Here is a 23,374-nt window from a genome sequence, read left to right as displayed (position 1 = left end):
GTTCAGACTACAGCATAATCTGCCCTATTTATCTGCTACATGGTTCTGACACCTGACAGAAGGCTTATGCCCACAAGTCTCTTTAGAAACCTGTTTGGAGTAGTAGGTGAACTAGACTATTTTGGTTGTTCCTGTTGAATTTCTTTCAGAGGATCTGCCCTCTGATATTGAGTGCTTTATTAAAACAATTTTAGTCCCCTACCTGGTTTTCCCTTGCTTGATATTTGAATCACTTAATGGAGATTTACACACACCAGAAACCCATTGCCAGATCACCAGTCAACCCCTGAATTTTCTATATCCCATCCACGTAAAATTAATTATTCATTTGTCATTTCAGCACACTGTTCCCTTCCTGCATTTTGGTCAGTTCCATGAAGAACCTTAATTTATATTAGAAATGAATATATACTAGACTGCCTTGTGCACCTGCACTGCTCTCCCTCTAGCACAAGCTCTGAATTTCTCCATTCTCTCTCCGTCTTCTCATTCTTTCAGTCTTTCTGAGGGAGGGGGGGAGGAGAAAGGCGAGGCCCCTTGTTGTCAAATCTGTCAGTCTAGCTCAGCTTGGCCCCTCCTACCTTGGTGGAGGCAGTGAATACTGCTGCTGGTGCTCTTAGCAACGGTGCCTCGGCAACAGAGCCACGGCAACGGAGCACCACGGCAACGGAGTGCTGTGTCTCCCCTTATGGAGCTTCCTTTGGGCGGGCCGGCGCTGAGGCACTACACCCGCAGCAGACCTAGACCACACCGACAAAACCAACACCTCCGCCCCAGCAGACCACAGGTACAGAGAGATGGAGAAAAGGGGGTGCTGTGTAGAGGCATAATGGAAAGGAGGGGGAGATGTGATAGAGTACAGTGGGAAGAGGCAGAGGCAGGGGAAGGGAGGGAACATGCCTGGTGCCTGTTTGATTCAAGGTACTTGGATCGCAACTGCAACCAGCTGCTTGCATATTCAACACCAAGAGTGTGTGTTTGGGGGGGGGGGGTTGCATTGGTGTATAGGATTGTGATTATATGTGGCTAATTTCTAGGACTATATAATGTTTAGTCTGAAGCTGGCGGGCTTTTTCTTGGTAGGTGTAAATTTTCTCTACCTTCGCTGTCATCACCCTATCCATTGTATGCCTGCCATTGGTACTGTATCAGTCACGATCAGAGTTAACACATGTAATGCTGCTTTTGTTGGATGAACTAAACCAAACCTAATCACATGGGCAGGCTTAGTGCCACAGGACATGACATCATAGGGTCTTACTGGTTTTCTGAGTCAGTCATTGGTAATTGTACATACCAATGGTAGTGTGATAATGTAGATCTAGGGGATATACAGTGGGGCAAAAAAGTATTTAGTCAGCCACCAATTGTGCAAGTCCTCCCACTTAAAAAGATGAGAGAGGCCTGTAATTTTCATCATAGGTACACTTCAACTATGACAGACAAAATGAGAAAAAAAATCCAGAAAATCACATTGTAGGATTTTTAATGAATTTGTTTGCAAATTATGGTGGAAAATAAGTATTTGGTCAATAACAAAAGTTTATCTCAATACTTTGTTATATACCCTTTGTTGGCAATGACAGAGGTCAAATGTTTTCTGTAAGTCTTCACAAGGTTTTCACACACTGTTGCTGGTATTTTGGCCCATTCCTCCATGCAGATCTCCTCTAGAGCAGTGATGTTTTGGGGCTGTTGCTGGGCAACACGGACTTTCAACTCCCTCCAAAGATTTTCTATGGGGTTGAGATCTGGAGACTGGCTAGGCCACTCCAGGACCTTGAAATGCTTCTTACGAAGCCACTCCTTCGTTGCCCAGGCGGTGTGTTTGGGATCATTGTCATGCTGAAAGACCCAGCCACGTTTCATCTTCAATGCCCTTGCTGATGGAAGGAGGTTATCACTCAAAATCTCACGATACATGGCCCCATTCATTCTTTCCTTTACACGGATCAGCCCCAAAGCATGATGTTTCCACCCCCATGCTTCACAGTAGGTATGGTGTTCTTTGGATGCATCTCAGCATTCTTTGTCCTCCAAACATGACGAGTTGAGTTTTTACCAAAAAGTTCTATTTTGGTTTCATCTGACCATATGACATTCTCCCAATCTTCTTCTGGATCATCCAAATGCTCTCTAGCAAACTTCAGACGGGCCTGGACATGTACTGGCTTAAGCAGGGGGACACGTCTTGCACTGCAGGATTTGAGTCCCTGGCGTGGTAGTGTGTTACTGATGGTAGGCTTTGTTACTTTGGTCCCAGCTCTCTGCAGGTCATTCACTAGGTCTCCCCGTGTTGTTCTGGGATTTTAGCTCAAATCAATTTGATTTATATAGCCCTTCGTCCATCAGCTGATATCTCAAAGTGCTGTACAGAAACCCATCCTAAAACCCCAAACAGCAAGCAATGCAGGTGTGGAAGCACGGTGGCTAGGAAAAACTCCCTAGAAAGGCCAAAACCTAGGAAGAAACCTAGAGAGGAACCAGGCTATGTGGGGTGGCTAGTCCTCTTCTGGCTGTGCCGGGTGGAGATTATAACAGAACATGGCCAAGATGTTCAAATGTTCATAAATGACCAGCATGGTCAAATAATAATAATCACAGGCAGAACAGTTGAAACTGGAGCAGCAGCACAGCCAGGTGGACTGGGGACAGCAAGGAGTCATCATGTCAGGTAGTCCTGAGGCATGGTCCTAGGGCTCAGGTCCTCCAAGAGAGAGAAAGAAAGAGCGAAAGAGAGAATTAAAGAGAGAATACTTAAATTCACACAGGACACCGGATAGGACAGGAGAAGTACTCCAGATATAACAAACTGACCCTAGCACCCCGACACATAAACTACTGCAGCATAAATACTGGAGGCTGAGACAGGAGGGGTCAGGAGGCACTGTGGCCCCATCCGATGACACCCCCAGACAGGGCCAAACAGGAAGGATATAACCCCACCCACTTTGCCAAAGCACAGCCCCCACACCACTAGAGGGATATCTTCAACCACCAACTTACCATCCTGAGACAAGGCCGAGTATAGCCCACAAAGATCTCCGCCACGGCACAACCCAAGGGGGTGCCAACCCAGACAGGAAGATCACATCAGTGACTCAACCCACTCAAGTGACGCACCCCTCCTAGGGACGGTATGAAAGAGCCCTAGTAAGCCAGTGACTCAGCCCCTGAAATAGGGTTAGAGGCAGACAATCCCAGTGGAAAGAGGGGAACCGGCCAGGCAGAGACAGCAAGCTCACCGTTCTTGTGATCATTTTGACCCCACGGGATGAGATCTTGCGTGGAGCCTCAGATCGAGGGAGATTATCAGTGGTCTTGTATGTCTTCCATTTCCTAATAATTGCTCCCACAGTTGATTTCTTCAAACCAAGCTGCTTACCTATTGCAGATTCAGTCTTCCCAGCCTGGTGCAGGTCTACAATTTTGTTTCTGGTGTCCTTTGACAGCTCTTGTGTCTTGGCCATAGTGGAGTTTGGAGTGTGACTGTTTGAGGTTGTAGACAGGTGTCTTTTATACTGATAACAAGTTCAAACAGGTGGCATTAATACAGGTAACGAGTGGAGGACAGAGGAGCCTCTTAAAGAAGAAGTTGCAGGTCTGTGAGAGCCAGAAATCTTGCTTGTTTGTAGGTGACCAAATACTTATTTTCCACCATAATTTGCAAATAAATTCATTAAAAATCCTACAATGTGATTTTCAGGATTTTTTTTCTCATTTTGTTTGTCATAGTTGAAGTGTACCTATGATGAAAATGACAGGCCTCTCTCATCTTTTTAAGTGGGAGAACTTGCACAATTGGTGGCTGACTAAATACTTTTTTGCCCCACTGTATGTATGAGGTGTTGTTGATGTGTCTGTGTATATTCTGTGTGTCAGGGAAGTCTGAGCCCATGAGGTGACAATTTATGTAATAATTACTATGTGCTATATGAAGGAAACTGCTCTCAGTAACCTCCTGATATCCAACATAGCACTCTTTCCACCAATTGGAAACTCTTTCATTTCTATTTTTTGGGTAGTCTAACAGCGCTCACACACATTCTCACACACAAACACCTAATAATCACAGATATTATAACACTTATCATCTCTTTCTCTGTGCATGCGTGTGACACAGGAATCGGTGGTTGACAATGAAAATGGAGTCCCTGATCACATGGGGCGAGTTGATGAGGGAGTTGAGGAGTTCTTTACTAAGCGAGTCCTTCCTGTCGACACCCTGTGAGTATCTGACCAAACTCATCCTAGATAATCTGACTCTTCACTATCTCATACCCAACACATCTTAACCAGCTCACAGTAAACCTCTTTAAATTTGAGTAATTTATGAGACGTTCATAACAACCTACAATAAGTACATTCAAGAAATATAATATACAACATTTCCTGAACAGATTACCTGCATGCAGGCCCTAGCTTGTCCAGGTCAGGCCACATGGCCAGGAAAAACTCAGGGCCCTATGATTGACTAACACACACGCTGATCCTGTGCTACTCTGCCTCTTCCTTCAGGAAAACACAGAATGAGGCTGGGGAACCTTCCATTACTGAACATGAAGTGGAAGTAGCACCTACTAGCGCCGCCCCTTGCCCCGCCCCTTCCAGAACCCTAAGGAGGAAGCTGGGCGAGTTCTTCACCCTTAAAAAGCGGAGGGCTGTGAAATCAGAGGGAAGCCAAGAGGGGAAGGCCAAGAAGACCTCCATTGCCGACCTAATCCGGCCTCTCAGGGAGGCCGCCAGAGCTGAAAAAGATAAAGTGAAGGAGAATGAAAAAGTGAAAGAGAAGGAGAGTGTGGATGACAACGTTGTGACAGGAGATCCAGTGGAAGCAGAAACCCCTTCTTCTGATGGTCCCACTCCACTGAGGGGTGAGGCTCCACCCCGTCGTGCGCTAAGAGAGGGGAAGTCACAGTCTCTAATTCTACTCTCTGGATCTGCAGCCAACGCTGGGAACACCAAGAACACTGCACAAGGGAAGGTAGGTATTCGAATGTATTCAAACCGACCCTTGAAACAATTTGATGGGTAAAGCAATTTGGCAAATAATTCTACACCGCCTATAAAATGATTGTTTTTGGTTTTATTTTTAGCATTCTTTAGTTTTGATTGGTTCTTATCGGCACTGACTGCTTCTCCTTGGTTCTGGTTAGTTTCAGAAACACTCATCTGACGGCCATCATGGCTTTGAGCAGCGGCTGCAGCTCATGCTACAACGTATTGGTGTGTCCAAAGCTCAGCCAGGAGAGACACAGGTGTGTATGTGTATTAATCTGAGTGTGTATGTGGTTGTGTGTCTAAGGAAAACATAAAAATTCTTATTCCATTCTACAGAGTCAGGAGAGAGAGATGAAAAAAGCTGAATCAGAGGGTAAGTCCCTTTACACATATAACAGTTGCTGCAGTGTATGTGTGAGTCTGTGTATTGTGTTTGATGTGTGTGTTCCTTCATTTTCTGTCTCGGTTTCAGGCACTATCATCGATAATAAACCTGAGCCCCCACCCACATTTATGAAGCCCAGGACCATGTCCACCTCATCAGGTAACACACTCACGCAGACAAACGCATGCACGCACACACATACACACAAACACACACACTATTGAATACAATTTTGTGTATCTTATGCTCATCTTCTTTCTATTTAGATACGAGACGTCCGGTCCGACAGAGTGTGTCCGCACATGAGTCAGCTGGTAAACCTGCTCTGCCTCCTAAGCCAATAATTAAGCGAGGCCCAACCCCACCTCCCACTGTCTCCGGTCATCTCACCCCTGAGAATGATCTAGCTCAAATACAGGAAGTAGAAGGGTGTTTCCCCACAGACTCCACCCCTACCAGTTCTAATACTGATACCTCTACCAGTTCTAAATCTATCCCCACTGACACCCCTATTCCCATCACTGTCCCAGATCCCACTGACCATTCTATTCCCATTGACACCATCCTTCACTCCCCTGTCCCAGATCCCACTAACTCTTCTATTCCCACTGACACCATCCTTCCCTCCCTTGTCCCAGATCCCACTAACTCTTCTATTCTCACTGACACCATCATTCCCTCCCCTGTCCCAGATCCCACTAACTCTTCTATTCTCACTGACACCATCATTCCCTCCCCTGTCCCAGATCCCACTAACTCTTCTATTCTCACTGACACCATCATTCCCTCCCCTGTCCCAGATCCCACTAACTCTTCCATCCCCGTTTCTACCACCGCTACTTCCTCTAATTCAACCCCCAATGACATCATCCCCTCTACGACCTCTGCACCCGTCCCTATCAATACTACAGCCCCTACCCCCAACACCAACACCTTCATCCCCAGTACTAACCCTGCCACAACCACTACCATTACCTCCATCACAACTACATCTGGCACTATGAATATTACAACTTCCACCCCCCCTACTGACATGAACTCTGGCTCTATCCCCACTATTACCCGCACCCCAATTTCCCCTACCTCCACTGACTCCACCACCCCAACCACCTCTGCGTCTTCCATCCCTAATCTAGCCACCATCACCATTACAAGCATTACTGCCCCAACACCTGTTAACACTAATACTGATACCCATACATCAACAACCCCCACCACTAATGCTTCTACCCCTACCTTTACTGATACTGCTGCCTCAACTTCTACTGACTTGACAACTCCAACACTAAATACTCCCATCTCCATAATTGCTTCTGCTGCCAACAACACTTCTACTCCCACCCCCACTACCTCTCTGTGTCCCACCCCCACTACCCTAATTACTAATTCAGTTACCCCACCTTCATATCCTGCTGCTACTATAACAACCTCTACCCTTAAATCTATGAATGGTGCTTCCACCTTTACCTCCATAAACTCTACTGACTCCAACACTACCCAAACTGGAACTAACAATACCAGCGCAACTAACTCTGTCAACTTCACTTCTACCTTAAGCCCCACTAACTCTACTAGTCCTATCCCTACTTCCTCTACCAGCTCCACTTCCACTAACTGTGCTGGTCACACTGCTACTATCCCTAGCAGTCCGATTCCCATTCTCTCTACTAATCACTCCCCCACTGTCACTTCTATCCCCACTGCCACTCACTCAACTAACTCCACCATTACTTCCTCCCCCACATTGTCTTCTACTCACACCACTACTAACACGACTAGTCCCATCCCAACTAACTCTACTAGCCTGACCACTACCCCCACCCCCATTAACTCTAGCCCCGTCACCACTATCTCTACAAGCCCTTCTAATATCACCACTATCTCTACAAGCCCTTCTAATATCGCCACTATCTCTACAAGCCCTTCTAATATCACCACTGCCACTAACTCTTCTGTCCTCACCAGTACCCTCAGCCCCACTAACTCTACTACCAGCACCCCCACTAACCCTTCAAATCAAACCAACACCACTAAACTTACTAACTCTACTACACAAACCACTATCTCAATCCCCACTAATTCTGTTACTCATAGTTCCACTAACTCTTCTACTCATAGCCCCACAAACTCTTCCAGTCCAACCCCCACTAACTCTACTAGCCAAACACCAACTAATACTATTCAGCCATCACCTGAGGAGAGAATTAGCCCTAATCCTGCAATGGGACTGCTGTCCATGACTAAGGGTACAAGTAAGTGTGTGTGTTCAATAATAATAATATTGCTTGAAATTTGGAAGTAACCTGTTGAAAATAACATCATTTGTCCTTCCCTTACCTCTCCTACAGATGACTTGAATGCCGAGAGGGTAGAGAGGAACAAGGAGACAGAGAAGGAGAAACGTAGCAAGGAAGAAGATGTCAGGAGGGCCACAGGGAAAGAAAAAGAACAGAAATCACTGGCGAACTACATAGACAAAACCATAAAAGAGGAGAAGGAAGAGGGTCTGCAGAAGGTGGATGGGATCATGAGGCAGGGAGTAGAAGGGACCAAATCAAATGAGGGTAGAGAGCTGTGTAAAAAGGATTGGGATAAAAAGAGGGAAGGAGGGACTAATGGGTCAGATGAAAAAGAGTTCAATACTAAGGAGGTGGTAGAGAGCAAGTCAAACAAGGGACCAACTACTGTGATAGAGGCAGGGGAGGCCACAGTAAAAGAAACGGGGGAGAGTCCATGGGACTGAGTACCGGAACCACATCACAGCAGCAAACCGCAGAGGGTGGAACATCAGACCAAAGAACTGAGACCCCCTCTGTGTTACACAAATGGACTGACCCAGCAACGTGTCCTTTTTTTCACGACCATGTTTACATTTGCATTGCACGTATTGTATGATTATGTAATACATTAACTGTGGTGAAATATGTTTACAATAGATGGATATGAGACATATAGTTACTTATGATTATTAAAATTAATATTCATAATGTCATGATGTCTTTATCACGCTTCAGTCCATCTGTTAGTTCCTGGCTCCAAATCTCTTTGGAATGTCTATAACTAAGCCTAAACCAGAAATGTATGACAAAGGGTGGTGAAAGGAGTGAAGGTCTGAGATAGAAGTGTTTTTTCATGGTAGTACCAGAGTGAATCCTTGCCCTATTCCCATATGCCCTCGATGACACACCTTGAGGGACAGAAATGATTGGATTGATGAAGGTAATATGTGGTAGCAGAACACATATCTGGCCATCACCTGTCTCCAAGGTCGAATTGTCAAGGGCAGAAGAAGGGGAGCAATTACACAAGGAGATGTTGCTCCCGGTACTCCTATAGGCATAATTCCTTAATCTCCTTTCTTTTTTAAGGGTAGATGAAGGGACTGTACAGGTGTTCTCCATAAGTACTTTAATACCGAGATTTTAGAAAAGGGGTCATGAATGGACAAGGAAAGGAATATAACGTGTGTGTGTGTGTGTGTGTGTGTGTGTGTGTGTGTGTGTGCGAGCGCACGCACGGGTGTGCAGTGGGACAGGACACATTTCGGTATCGAAATGGCGTGAACAGTGTTTCCCATGATAGGGGACTGCAGTGGGAACCAATTGCTGTGGAAAGGTTCACCAACGGAACGTAAATAAAGTAACACTCAGTAGAACCGCTACATTTAACCAGGCTCAAAAGTGGTTGTCGTTGTTTTACTATCAGGTGAGTTGCAATATCTATTTGCCTCTGATCCCAAATGTGATAGTATAAATCTGAACGACAGTGGTTCCCAACCGGGGGGTACATGGCCTATCCACAGGGGGTACGTGAGTAGACTCATGAGACCATAGGCCTACTGGTCAAATACTTCAGGGGTACTCCGGGCAGAGCAAAATTCAGTTGGTGGTACAGTAACTGAAAAAGGTTATAAACCACTGACCAAGGGGGGTCTACAGTAGCTAGCTAACGTTAGGTGTAGGCAGCTAAGTTTGCGGTCACACGAGTAGGAGGAAGACCTCGCCGTACAGTTCACAACAAAGCTCGATATTGATATGATCTATTCTAATAGCTAGGCCTAGTTCTAATTTATCTTAGTTTAGTTTGTAAACTAGTTATGTGTGGAAAAGTTAGTACCATGAGAGCCTTTTCACTGCAATGTTTAGCTAGCTAATACATCCACAATTGTGTATGGATATTATAGTCACCACACCAGTTAGTGTAACAGGTAACTAGCTATTATACTGAAAATAGTATAAGAGACTAGTGCAACTCTCAACTTATTCTGTACATGCCTGTCTCCAGTGTTTTAGGGTGTGCGGCCATGACTCGGGGTAGGAGGACTAAGTTGGAGCCCTGGATAGAGCAGGTCATCCTGAGTTATGGCACAGAGCCAGAGAAGGAGAAGAAGCACACTCTGATGAAAGCGCATGTTGTGGGGGTAATGAGGCATCTAGTACATACACTTCATGCAAGGCCTGTGTTCCAAGTTTAGAAGGTGTGTGTGTGTGTGTGCGCGCGCGCGCAAGAGGGCACTTATTTTACACACACCATTTTTTGTGTGTATTTTTTACCCTTTTTTTCTCCCCAATTTCATGGTATCCAATTGGTAGTAGTTACAGTCTTGTCTCATCGCTGCAACTCCCGTACAGACTCAGGAGAGGCGAAGGTCGAGAGCCATGAGTCCTCTGAAACACAACCCAACCAAGCCACACTGCTTCTTGACACAATGCCCATCCAACCCGGAAGCCAGCCGCACCAATGTGTCGGAGGAAACACCGTATACCTGGCGACCGTGTGCACTGCACCCGGCCCGCCACAGCAGTCGCTAGTGCGAGATGAGACAAGGATATCCCTGCTGGCCAAACCCTCCCTAACCCAGATGACGCTGGACCAATTGTGCGCCGCCCCATGGGCCTCCCGGTCGCAGCTGGGTGCGACAGAGCCTGGACTCGAACCCATAATCTCTAGTGTCATAGCTAGCACTGCGATGCAGTGCCTTAGACCACTGCGCCACTCGGGAGGCTGCACACACCTTTCTGTCTCTCTCTGTAGGTTGGCCGGATGTCAGAGTCTCAGGCCCGGCAGACTGAGGGTTTGACAACGTTGCTGTTCCTCTCTGATGGAGTGGTGCACATCCCCGCCATACTGACCCAGGACGCCTGGGAGACTCTTCAGGAGTGAGTTAACATTTAGGACAAGCCAAGGGGCCTATGAGATCGTATTAAATGACATGTATGTCTAAAACCCATCTATAAACCATATCTTGTTAAGCCTAGTACAAATCTAACAGCCAACATAAGGATAAACAAGATGAGACAAAACATATTAAGATAATATGCTTTTCCATCTATCTGTATCCTCTGGCAGGCAGGAGGACCGTGAGTGCTTCTCCAGTCTCATTAATTGCACAGTGTGTGTGTTTTCATACACACTGAAGTTCAACATGGACTCTGAACAGGTGCGTGTGAATGATCCTATGATACTGGTACTATTAGTCCTTTGGTCTTAGAGAGACAGTTCATGTTCTTTAGTCTTTACCACTCATATTTTATTTTACTCTAAATGTGTCCTCATCTCCTCAGACAAAGAGCCAGTTTTACTTATCGGTTGGTGAGCTGACCACCACATCAGCTGGGGCTGCTAAAGACAACACCCCTTGCTGGTAAGAGACACACATCCTGGCCTCTAAATCCAGACACATACACACCACAGGAGGTTGGTAGCACCTTAATTGGGGAGAACAGGCTCATTCGAATGACTGGAGCGGATTGAGTGAAATGGTAACAAATGCATCAAACACATGGTTTCCAGGTCTTTGATGCCATTCCATTTGCTCCGTTTCAGCCATTATTATGAGCCGTTCTCTCCTCACGATCCTCCTGTTCTACACACATTAAATGTAGTGACTCTCCAACTGGCTTTTGTTTCAGCACATCGCTCAACTCAGTCAGACAAAGGATCTGTACAACATGGAGGTGAGCATGGGGTGTGTGTATTTATTATTTATTTTAATTAACTAGGTAAGTCAGTTAAGAACAAATTCTTATTTACAATGACAGCCTACCAAAAGACAAAAGGCCTCCTGCGGGGATGGGTCTGGGATTAAAAATACATTTAAAAAAATATAGGACAAATGGCGAGAGACAACAAAACATTACATAAAGAGAGACCTAAGACAACAACATAGCATGGCAGCAACACATGACAACACAGCATGGTAGCAACAAAACATGGAAGCAGCACAACATGGTAGCAGAACAAAACAGGATACAAACATTATTGGGAACAGACAACAGCACAAAGGGCAAGAAGGTAGAGACAAGTGTCGGTGCTTTTTTTTTTGCGTATAATACATGTGTACATTATGTTGTATATTGTATTTGTTGATAATGTGTTTTCTTTTATCCCCAGATCCCTGCTTGCTCAGGATTCTGTCCATACTCAGAACACCCAGTCTGGTACGGACCTCTATACACTCTGCACTACATTGATGATTTGTATCCTTATTGTTTGCCACACCTGTGTATATGACTGTGTTTCCTGTCTCCTAGAGTTCAGTCTGTCAGAGCTGCTGGGGGAGTGGCAGCATGACTGGCGCCAGTCTCTGTTGAAGGATGTGATGGAACTCCTGAGGACGCCCACAAACCTCCCCTCCCCACAGGCCTCAACCTCCAACGCCCTCACACACACTGGCACCAGATGGGCTATTGAAAGGTTCAGATATAAGGTGTGTGTGTGTGTGTGTGTGTGTGTGTGTGACCAACCTATTAAATGTAAGAAAACAGTAGGATATCTGTAACTTTACAAGAAGGTTGTTGTTTTTTCCTAGAGGGAGGATACTTTCAATGTCCCTGTGTCTCACCTACACATCCCAGACAATCTGAGTCAGAAACTGCACACACCCTCAGGTAACATTTAAGGGTGTCTCACCATCTCTCTCACTCCTGAAAATCATCTATACCTGTTCTGTCTTTCTGAACTGACCGTTGTGTTTTATTTAGAAGACAACAGTGAAACGCAGAGTGGACTGGTCCCTCCATCTGAAGACAGACCGACAGACCCACCAGAGACCGATCAACCAATCCTTGCTGCTGACAGCAGGCAGACTGACAAGCCAGTGCCTCTGGAGAGAAGATATCCTGCCCATGAGCCCACACTTTCTCGTGACTTATGTTTGTTAACTGGTCCGTGCTGTAGATTAAGTATTTGTTATCAGTTACTGCTAGCTGAAGTATGCTGCTACCACAATAGAGCCCAGTGTGTGTACAAATATCTCTATTTTTCTTTCCCTCTCTCCAGAGGAGAGTATGGATGGCGAGGTGGTGTCAGGGATGACCGGAGGAGCAGTGGCGAGCCCATGGGACATGTTTGCACCAGCAGCAGAGCTGCTCAGGACCTCCTCTGCATCTGATGGTGTGCTCCTTTCCTTTTAACTTTTTAATCATTCAACCTTTACACACACACACACACACCACACCATGCACATTTATCTTTGTGCCGTACTACAGATATTATGACTTCTGTGTCTCATTGGTTCCCTGACAGAATCCATCACCTTGGAGCCCCTCCCCCTCCAGAAGAGCCCGTCTCTGCTTGACTCCACTCCACAACCAGTCACTCTTGCAACATTTCCCCTGGCAACCAGCACCCAGGTGCCATCCCTGACCCCTGGGGCCACCCAAAGGTCAGGCGAGCGCTCCCTTCCTCCTTATCAAAAACCAGGCCCCTCCCACAGCCTACTCTCCTCCAGTGGCTCCTCCTCCACTGTGAGTCTATCTACAAAGAACCAACACTCTGGCATGAAGCTCCACCACGGTAGCTCAACCACAGCACATCAACTTACAATCACAGAGCAGCAGGATCAGGTGGAGGAAGAGGAGGATGTTGTGAAGAGGTGGTGTAGTAAGGCTAAGAGGAAGCGTTCCGTTCAGACCCCCGAGGATAATGATATCACCTTGGAGGAGGAAGATATGCAGAAGAAACGCAGCCCGCCCTCCTGGATGTTTGAAACTCAGGATATTCCCAGGATTGGGGAGGGAAGCAGCTGCAATCAGAACGCAGTTGCAGCAATAGCCCCCCAGAGGCCCTCCAATGTAAGGTTGACCAGTTTTAAACCAAGAAATAGGATTTATATTGACCATTTAGTGGAATTTTGAACCTGTCCATTTTGTTAGATTGGTGTGAAGTAAATTATCTGTCTTGCTCTCTCAGGTTCACAGTGATGGCACTTTGTTCTCATATTCTTATCAGCTGTGTGGCCGCATTTCGAAGGATTTAAGCCATTTAAAGTGAGTAAACCGTGTGTGCATGTGTACCGTGCCTTCGGAAAGTATTCAGACCCCTTGGCTTTTTCCACATTTTGTTACTTTACAGCCTTATTCTAAAAGGGATTTAAAAATATATATATTTTAAAAAATCCTCAGCAATCTACACACAATACCCCATAATGACAATGCGAAAACAGGTTTTTAGACATTTTTGCAAATGTATAAAAAAACAGAAATACGTAAGTATTCAGACCATTTGCTTTGAGACTCGAAATTGAGCTCAGGTGCACCCTGTTTCCATTGATCATCCTTGAGACGTTAAGTCTACCTGTGGTAAATTCAATTGACTGGACATGATTTGGAAAGGCACACACCTGTCTCTATAAGGTCCCACAGTTGACAGTGCATGTCAGATGAAAAACCAAGCCATGAAGTCAAAGGAATTGTCAGTAGATTGCCCACAATGACTCAGTACCCCCTGTATATAGCCTTGTTATTGTTATGTAATTTTCTTGTTACTTTTTTATTTTGTAAATATTTTCTAAACTCTATTTCTTGAACTGCGTTGTTGGTTAAGGGCTTGTAAGTAAGCACCTGTCTACACCAGTCTACACCTGTTGTATTCGGAGCATGTAACAAAAATAATGTGTTTGACCAAGAACCTGATGGTCACTCTGACTGAGCGCTAGAGTTCCTCTGTGGAGATGGGAGAACCTTCCAGAAGGACAACTATCTCTACAGCACTCCACCAATCAGGCCTTTATGGTAGAGTGGCCAGACGAAAGCTACTCCTCAGTAAAAGGCATATGACAGCCCGCTTGGAGTTTTCCAAGAAGCACCTAAAGACTAAGACCATGAGAAACAAGATTATTTGGTCTGGTGAAACCAAGATTGACCTCTTTGTCCTGAATGCCAAGTGTCACTTCTGGAGGAAACCTGGCACCATCCCTACGGTGAAGCATGGTGGTGGCAGCATCATGCTGTGGGAATGTTTTTCAGCTACAAGGACTGGGAGACTAGTCAGGATCGATGAAAAGATAAACAGAGTAAAGGACAGCAAGATCCTTGATGAAAACCTGCTCCAGACCGCTCAGGACCTCAGACTGGGTAGAAGGTTCACCTTCCAACAGGACAACGACCCTAAGCACACAGCCAAGACAGCAGTGGCTTTGGGACAAGTCTCTGAATGTCCTTGAGTGGCCCAGCCAGAGCCTGGACTTGAAACAGATTGAACATCTCTGGAGAGACCTGAAAATAGCTGTGCAGCAACGCTCCCCATCGAACCTGACAGAGCTTGAGGATATGCAGAGAAGAATGGGAGAAACTCCCCAAATAGAGGTGTGCCAAGCTTGTAGCGCCATACCCAAGAAGACTCAAGGCTGTAATCGCTGCCAAAGGTTCTTTAACAAAGTACTGAGTAATGGGTCTGAATACTTATGTAAATGTATATTTCTAAAATCCTGTTTTTGCTTTGTCATTATGGGATATTGTGTGTAGAATGATGAGGGGGAAAAAAAACAATTTAATAAATTTTTGAATAAGGCTGTAACCTACCAAAATGTGGAAAAAGTCAAGGGGTCTAAATACTTTCTGAAGGCACTGTATGTGTGTACAATGTGTAACTGTGTGTGTGTCTGTCCGTCCGTCCGTATCCTGCAGGATTCCTGATGGCATGTTGCACTGGGCTGTACGGTACCTGGTCCCTTCCATGCAGACGGATGTTGTCAAGGATACAGAGCTGCGACCCCAGACTCACCCCAGTTGACAACCTGAGGTCATCACCCCCATCTTCCCATTGTGTTGAATCCATAGTGTACAGAGGCAGCTTTGTTTTTTTTATGAATCTCTATTGTTACGTTTACGTTACACAGATGTTCTTTCCTTAATTTTACATTTGAATAACACACATGCACTTATTTCCTTATGCAAACATTCACTGGCTGCTATAATAAAATACAAATCATATCAGATGTCCTCTAGAATAATTTTTGCAAAATATAAGCACGACAAAAATAGTCACAGGTACATAATGCTTTTACATAGTGCTTTAAACAATTATATCTACTCAATGGAAGCCAGTGTCATGTGCTGGTGGGGTGGGGGCTTGCCCTGGGGATTCCTGAAGAGGCGAAGGCATAGAGGAAAGGGTTGAGGCAGCTGTTGATGATGGTGAAACCCATGAGGATATTCCAAGCTGAGTCACACACATTCTCCACAACCTCATTCTGCACGGCCAAGTTCACCAGGGCCAGCAGGTTGAACAGGTGCAGCGGAGTCCAGAAGCAGAAGAAGGATACAACGATGCAGGTGACCAGCTTGGTCAGCCTCCGCTGCCTGAACAGGGCCGCCTGGCTCACCCTCTTGTGGAGGTAGAAGTAGGACGTCACCAGGATGCAGCAGGGAACTACAAACCCCAGCAGCGTTTGGACAAGTAGGATGGCCATTTCTTGTCTGAGGTTCTGGTAGTGCGAGCTGCAGGATTGGCGGTTGTCGTATGTCTTGACGTCACGGACAGAGAAGGCGGGAGAGGCAATGAACCCTGCCAGCCCCCACAGGGACAGGAGGAGTGCCTCTTCCCCCATACGGCCCAGCCGCGCCCAGCTGTGGGGGTACAGCACCTGGACGTAGCGCTGCACGCTCAGCAGGGTGATGGTTAGCACACTACCATTCAGGCTGCAATAGATCAGAAAGAAGAGCAGCTTGCAGGCGGCGGAGCCCAAATCCCAGTTCCTCAGAAGGTTGTTAATCACTAGAGGCAGGCACAGCAAGACCATCAGGTCACACAGTGCCAGGTTCAGCATCAGACGCATGTTGAAGTTCCCACTCTCAAATTTCCGCCCCACGACAATCAGAACCACCACATTCCCAGGAATTCCCACCATGCAACAGAAGCCCATGATCACGCTGGGCATCACGCGGGTCATGTGCCAGTACGGATAGGACTCTGGCTGCTGCATGGGGCTGAACTGTCCAGACTATTAAAATCCACAGAGAATGCTGGTTAGAAACTCAACAGGGATGTCTCACTACCTCTGTCTGGCTGGGCTGACTGAGACACACTAAGCTCTGAGTCGTTCCCCAGATTGGCTTAACTACGGGTGGTAGTGATGATATGCTGTGAACAAAGAGTACCTGTGTGTGACTCTGGGCCGGGCCTGTTTTGAATATACAACGTGTGTACAGCTCTGTGTTATGTGAAGGTAACAGCCTACCAACATGACACACTCATGTATAGCCTCCTGACCCATGAGAGTTACAGGAAAACCTCAACAGAGGCCCATAACACCCTCACAAACTTTTGTCACCGCCTGGTATGGCAACTGCACCGCCCGCAACCGCAGGGCTCTTCAGAGAGTGGTGCGGTCTGTCCAAAGCATCACCGGGGGCAAACTACGTGCCTTCCAGGACACCTACAGCACCAGACGTCAAAGGAAGGCCAAAAAGATCATCAAGAACATCAACCACCTGAGCCACGGCCTGTTCCCGCCACTATCATCCAGAAGGCGAGTCAATACAGGTGCATCAAAGCTAGGACTGAGAAACTGAAGAACAGCTTCTATCTCAAGGCCATCTGACTGTTAAACAGCCATCATTAGACGACTTTCACCCGGTTACGTAACCCTGCACCTTAGAGACTGGGTTACGTAACCGGGCTGGCCACTTTAATAATGTTTACATACTGCTTTACTCATCTCATATTTATATACTGTATTATATTCTACTGTATTTGCCTCGTTAAATAAAGGTTAATTTTTTATTTTTTGTCAGTGCCACTCCGACATTGCTCAATGTAATATTCATATATTTCTTAATTTCATTATTTTACTTTTAGATTAGTGTGTATTGTTGTGAACTGTTACATACTACTGCACTGTTGGAGCTTGGAACATAACCACCCGCAATAACATCTGCTAAATATATGAATTTGATCAATACAATTAGATTTGATGGAGGGAGGGGGTGAGGGCCCTCGGAGTGTGGTGTCAGGGAAAATAACCTCACACTCAATGTCAACAAAACTAAGGAGATTATTGTGGACTTCAGGAACAGGCAGAGGGAACACCCCCCTATCCACATTGATGGAACAGTAGTGGAGAGGGTAGCAAGTTTTAAGTTCCTCGGCATACACATCACAGACAAACTGAATTGGTCCACCCACACAGACAGCATCGTGAAGAAGGCGCTGGAGGCTGAAGAAATTTGGCTTGTCACCAAAAGCACTCACAAACTTCTACAGATGCACAATCGAGAGCATCCTGGCGGGCTGTATCACCGCCTGGTACGGCAACTGCTCCGCCCACAACCGTAAGGCTCTCCAGAGGGTAGTGAGGTCTGCACAACGCATCACCGGGGGCAAACTACCTGCCCTCCAGGACACCTACACCACCCGATGTTACAGGAAGGCCATAAAGATCATCAAGGACAACAACCACCCGAGCCACTGTCTGTTCACCCCGCTATCATCCAGAAGGCGAGGTCAGTACAGGTGCATCAAAGCTGGGACCGAGAGACTGAAAAACAGCTTCTATCTCAAGGCCATCAGACTGTTAAACAGCCACCACTAACATTGAGTGGCTGCTGCCAACACACTGACTCAACTCCAGCCACTTTAATAATGGGAATTGATGGGAAATTATGTAAAATATATCACTAGCCACTTTAAACAATGCTACCTAATATAATGTTTACATACCCTACATTATTCATCTCATATGTATACGTATATACTGTACTCTATATCATCTACTGCATCTTTATGTAATACATGTATCACTAGCCACTTTAACTTATTGATGAACCATCATGACCTTATCCATGCAGGGTTATAGTTTTTACATTTAACACAACCTTTGGGTTATGTTGGACAAGGGCAAAGCAATTGGATAGAGTTCGACCACCTCAGAATTGAGTCTCTTAAGTAAGATTTTCATCTACAGGAGCTACTTTATTACTGGTTATTACACTCCAGCACGATAGGTGGTGGTACTGCCGAAGTATACCTACTGCATCAAACACGGAACAGGAAAAGGAGAAAGGGAGAATACAATTTGCGCATGGTTACGTCCTTCCATGTTTCTTTGTTATTGTTATAATACATGTTTTGCATTGCATTTCTACCAGAGGATTTTGGAGTTAGATTTTGTTTAGTGGTATTGGAGCAATGTCGAGTGTGCCTGCTCCGAATCGCTCATCCGCCGGCTGGCCGCGCGGGGTCAGTCAGTTCGGCGGGAACAAATACATGAGCGCGCCTGCAAAACCACTCAGCCTGGAGAGAACCATTAATTTGTGAGTAACAGGATGAAGGGGGGACGAGGATTGGTTTCTAACTTCAGATTATGTGTGTATGTATCGTGGTTATGCAAAGACTCCTAAAATACCAGTCTCATTCAATTGTATGGAAAAATTCATGGATTGCAAGCTTTGCAAGTAGCCAAAATCCGACAAAAGTTAGACGTTGGTTACATTAGTCGGAACCCGGCTATGACACGATCAGGTTAGCACAGAGTTGGCGAGAGATATGGCTCGGAAAATTGACCTCAATCCCAGTTATTCCAACAAATCGAGAATATTTTTTTATGACTGCTAGTTTTTTCGTCAGTATGCTAATGCTATAGCAGCCCATTGGATTCCACGAAAAGTTTAATCCTAGCCGAAGATGGTGGCTAAATAGGAACCTTAATTAACAAACGATCTTGTCTGTGTAAGTGGGCGTTTCATCTCTCGCGTGAGCATGCGTTCTTATGTTAATTAGCCTAACGATGAACCCATTGTATTGATGTGAAAACAAATTTGTATTCATATGAATTCATCTATTATGTTTGTAAAATGTGAAACAAGTACAAGCTAGCGAGATCTTCTTCTTCTTTAGGATTTGATTGTCAGATAACATCTAACTTTTAGGTGCATACACCACCACCTATTGCACTGCTGTGAGACCATTCACGGCCTACCTACATTAAATTCTTGATACAGTAGTGGAAAATTGCCCCTCCTACTATTTGCCCTATAATAATAAAAACTCCATTCCACTATTTAACCCTATCTAATCCTACTCCAGACCACGGGTCTTGAGAGGACAGAACACTACCACTGGCACGTTGTAGCATGTATTTGCATATTTCCGTTAGGGAACGCCTACTCTGAAGTGCGTGTGTGCAATAACTCAATTCACTCGTGCACTCCTAAACAACACCACCTTTAGAAACTTTGGAAAAGGGTTAAATCTACAAAATGCAGTCCACTCTGTTACAGATTATAGTTTTGGAAACAAAATATTATTAAGATCAAGATCAAATGTTTAATCAATGAGAAAATTTGCAGAATGTCTGCCAAAATCCATCTCGCTCCATCTTCTCCCACTGCCAGCCACTGGGCTTCCTCTCATCACCATATTTGGTAGTGAGTGGAAATGCCAACCAGATGCTTCACATTTACATCAGGTGAAATATCTGGCTTGTTCTGTTGGCTCATTCTTCTGTCTTTGAGCTAGCTTTGGTCTACTTATTGTCCCCTCCCTTTCACTCCACCTGTCCCGCCCAGAAAACATTTGCCAGTGAGATGTCTCGCCCTGAGGCACCCACGGGACGGGGGCAATAAGTAAACCAGAGTGGCTCCGCCCCGATCAGAAAAAATTAGAGAGTGGGGTGTCTTGCTTTCTCTACCGTCTCTGGCGTAGCGTTGGGTTGGGCAACTACTGGAAGTGTTGTCGAATCTAGTGGACTGCTATAGCATTAGCTAGCCTAGCATGCTGATGAAAAAACTTGCAGTATTTAAATCTCGATTTGTCATTTAGGATGAGGAGACCATTAGTAGTACGCTGCCATCTCCCATCCCTGGATTGAGGTACATTTTCCGAGCAGTATCTTGAGCCGGCTCTGTCCTGATCGTTGCATAGCCACCTTCCGACTGGAGAGAGAATGTGATGAACGTCTATTTGGATTCTGTCTAGCTTTGCAACTGGCTCTATGTCCCATTTGACAGGCAAAGTTTGTGACATAAAAATTATGATGAATCGATAGTCTACCGTCCTGTAGATGCATCCTCATTCAAAAGCTATATAGTGTGTGTTCGTGGGGGGGTGACTGGGTAGCAATGAAGGCTGCTGAGGGGAGGACGACTCATAATAATGGCTGGAAGGAACGAAGCGATTGGTATGGCATCGAACACATGGAAACTGTGTGTTTGATGTATTTCATTCCATTCCACCGATTCCGCTCCAGCCATTACCACAAGCCCTTCCTCCCCAATTAAGGTGCCACCAATCGCCTGTTCTGGGTAGTGTGTGCATGTTATTAGAGGCATGCTATGGGATGTGCACCCTTAAAAATGGTATTCATGACATTGTGTTTCAGATACCCTCTCACCAACTACACATTTGGGACCAAGGAACCTCTGTATGAGAAGGACAGTTCAGTGGCAGCACGGTTCCAGAGGATGAGGGAGGAGTTTGACAAGCTGGGCATGCGGAGGGCAGTGGAGGGAGTGCTTATTGTCCATGAACACAGGTTGCCCCATGTACTGCTGTTGCAGCTGGGAACCACCTTCTTCAAACTGTAAGCACTACCACCAACCAAGCACAGCCTGCAGGAGTTACACCAACAGTCTGTTTGTTTTTAAAGTGTGCATGCGTGTTTGTATGGTTCTCTTATAGGGTTGTCTGTATGTCTCTTGCAGGCCAGGTGGAGAGCTGTGTCCGGGGGAGGATGAGGTGGATGGGCTGAAACGCCTGATGACAGAGGTACGATACACATGCACTCTCAAAGGAGGCCGGCCAGAGTTGGAATCACAACCTCCGATGACATCCATCCTAGCGTTCATTTAGCACTCAAAATCTTCTTCTCTGTATGTAGGGTTTTCAGCCATTCCATTCCCCTACGTTTGGCTCCGTGTAAACTCCAATTCCAATGCTGTGTTTTAATGTTTAGAAACATCAATAATCATTGTTTTGAGAAAGAATCTTTTAAAAAATAACTTATTTTAGCAGATTTGCACACATTGTGTGCCTCCGGTTGATGAACAACATTTCCTCCCCAGTTAGCTCACACACAGGTAGCTAATTAGCACAGGTGGCAGCCTATGTCTGCCTTAAACAAGCGCTGTAACATGGAGATATGGTCTTGTGGGAACACAAACCTAACCCTATAAAGGTGTGTATTGATTTACAGTTTGAAAATATATATTATTTATTTTTTTTTATTGTTTTTTTCGCTGATATGAAAGATGCATTTTTTATGCTTCCAAAAAAGTACTGCAAGTGATGCGTGTTAATATTTAGAGAAAGTGTCAGGGGCTCTTAACAAAATGCTAAAGTAGTTTGCATCTACCAGTGGGGTAGCATTCTTTAAGATCCTGCAGGAAGCCTTGATGCCATAGTGATTGTCTTTACTGTGTCTTTGTCAGATCCTGGGCCGGCAGGACGGGGTGAAGCAGGATTGGGTGATCGATGACTCCATCGGAAACTGGTGGCGCCCCAACTTTGAACCCCCACAGGTGAGCACATCCCCAACACACAGTATAGTTTACACTGAAATGTATCGAGGAGGAGATATTGAGCCTACAGTAAATATTTCTGTTTGTCTGTTCTGCTGCAGTATCCCTACATTCCAGCCCACATCACTAAACCCAAGGAGCATAAAAAACTCTTCCTGGTTCAACTGCAGGAAAAAGGTAAGTTCCCCTTAGCTAGTCAAAATCTGTTCTACATACTCTACACACATAATCTTGAGTGATATTTGCTTCTGTGTCTCAGCTCTGTTTGCAGTCCCAAAGAACTACAAACTGGTGGCAGCCCCTCTTTTTGAGCTTTATGACAACGCCCCCGGCTATGGGCCAATCATATCCAGCCTACCGCAACTACTAAGCAGGTAGTGTGTGTGTGTGTGTGTGTGTGTGTGTTGTATATTGTGTTTTAAGCACTTTTGTGTGTGTATGTGTGTGGTGTGTGTTAGAATGAGTGTATAAAGGGTGTGTGAGCTCAGGTATGCTGTATATTCATATTTATTTCCTGTAGGTTCAACTTTATCTACAACTAAATGGTATGAGAATGGGCACAGTGGCTAGCTGTCTCTGTGAGTGCAGCCAATTATGGGTGAAATGAAGACATGGAGGTGAAGTAAAACAATGTGGGGAAATCCAAATAAGGCTACTCACCTCTGGCTTCCCGGTAAGGCTGAACAAAAAACCCACCACCTCAAGAGAAGGGACTGTAAATGTGCTGTTTACAATGATGGAAGAAAATACACTGTCAGAATTTTTGTTTGGATCTGAAAAAAATCTGTCATTTCTTACATGATTAAACTGCAACCCAGTGTCTCAAGAATCAGATTTTATGCTCTTGCAGCAGAATACATTTGTTTGATTAAAGAAACAACAGCATTGAGTTTCCTGTTGTGTTTTAACCTGTATTACTGTCATGCTATTTCATTTTCTTTAAAATAAATAAATGAGTCTTTTCATTTAGACTTGGTCTCTTATAACAAGTGTGTTGATGACCTCTTGGTTTTGATGTATTGTTTTCACTATAGCATATATATATCTCTTTGTGATGTCATTTGGAATCAATGTCAACTTTCACTGCTATATTGACATTAGGAAGTAGGTGGCTGCAAATGCTTTACTTTTTAACTCTTGACAAAAGAGATGCTAGTTCTAGGTCCCAAGAAACAAAGATCTGCTGTCGGATCTGACAATGAATATCAATGGTTGCGCAGTCCTCTCATATAACTGAAGGACCTCCGCG

At 45.3% G+C, this 23,374-nt stretch overlaps 4 protein-coding genes across 7 annotated transcripts; 3 read left to right on the top strand and 1 right to left on the bottom strand.

Annotated features, from left to right (window-relative positions):
• The first annotated feature begins 594 nt into the window (after window positions 1-594).
• On the top strand, window positions 595-8,378 carry LOC109882444 (capping protein, Arp2/3 and myosin-I linker protein 2). The gene is made up of 8 exons (XM_031830996.1): window positions 595-787; window positions 4,124-4,227; window positions 4,519-4,984; window positions 5,157-5,258; window positions 5,338-5,374; window positions 5,474-5,545; window positions 5,653-5,700; window positions 7,735-8,378. Exons 1-8 carry the CDS (start codon window positions 689-691, stop codon window positions 8,127-8,129), a joined length of 1,323 nt encoding a protein of 440 aa, XP_031686856.1. The 5' UTR covers window positions 595-688; the 3' UTR covers window positions 8,130-8,378.
• Window positions 8,379-8,876: 498 nt separating this feature from the next.
• acd (ACD shelterin complex subunit and telomerase recruitment factor) lies at window positions 8,877-15,607 on the top strand. 3 transcript variants are annotated; one of them, XM_020474550.2, is made up of 14 exons: window positions 8,877-9,091; window positions 9,671-9,806; window positions 10,421-10,545; window positions 10,736-10,826; window positions 10,951-11,030; window positions 11,299-11,343; window positions 11,780-11,826; window positions 11,920-12,095; window positions 12,198-12,276; window positions 12,370-12,552; window positions 12,668-12,781; window positions 12,914-13,461; window positions 13,580-13,656; window positions 15,295-15,607. In XM_020474550.2, the coding sequence occupies exons 2-14, from the start codon at window positions 9,690-9,692 to the stop codon at window positions 15,398-15,400; spliced, it is 1,788 nt and encodes a 595-aa protein (XP_020330139.1). In that variant the 5' UTR covers window positions 8,877-9,091; window positions 9,671-9,689; the 3' UTR covers window positions 15,401-15,607. The 3 variants fall into 3 exon arrangements, with proteins under 3 accessions (XP_020330139.1, XP_020330140.1, XP_031686854.1); XM_020474551.2 differs by having other exon boundaries at window positions 8,880-9,091; window positions 12,373-12,552; XM_031830994.1 differs by having other exon boundaries at window positions 8,880-9,091; window positions 11,780-12,095.
• Window positions 15,608-15,716: 109 nt separating this feature from the next.
• LOC109882439 (leukotriene B4 receptor 1-like) lies at window positions 15,717-16,592 on the bottom strand. The gene has a single exon (XM_020474535.1). The coding sequence runs from the start codon at window positions 16,590-16,592 to the stop codon at window positions 15,717-15,719; it is 876 nt and encodes a 291-aa protein (XP_020330124.1).
• Window positions 16,593-18,647: 2,055 nt separating this feature from the next.
• Window positions 18,648-23,096, top strand: LOC109882456 (cleavage and polyadenylation specificity factor subunit 5-like). Of its 2 annotated transcripts, none has more exons than XM_020474564.2 (7): window positions 18,648-18,921; window positions 20,988-21,188; window positions 21,310-21,373; window positions 22,036-22,125; window positions 22,227-22,302; window positions 22,385-22,499; window positions 22,646-23,096. In XM_020474564.2, exons 1-7 carry the CDS (start codon window positions 18,797-18,799, stop codon window positions 22,665-22,667), a joined length of 693 nt encoding a protein of 230 aa, XP_020330153.1. In that variant the 5' UTR covers window positions 18,648-18,796; the 3' UTR covers window positions 22,668-23,096. The 2 variants fall into 2 exon arrangements, with proteins under 2 accessions (XP_020330153.1, XP_031686850.1); XM_031830990.1 differs by having other exon boundaries at window positions 18,909-18,977.
• Window positions 23,097-23,374: the final 278 nt, after the last annotated feature.

The sequence above is a fragment of the Oncorhynchus kisutch genome, linkage group LG8, assembly GCF_002021735.2.
Source record: "Oncorhynchus kisutch isolate 150728-3 linkage group LG8, Okis_V2, whole genome shotgun sequence".
Classification (NCBI taxonomy): Eukaryota; Metazoa; Chordata; class Actinopteri; order Salmoniformes; family Salmonidae; genus Oncorhynchus; species Oncorhynchus kisutch.
The sequence above is the reverse complement of the archived record's forward strand: the minus strand, read 5'-3'. Positions and strand labels throughout refer to the sequence as shown.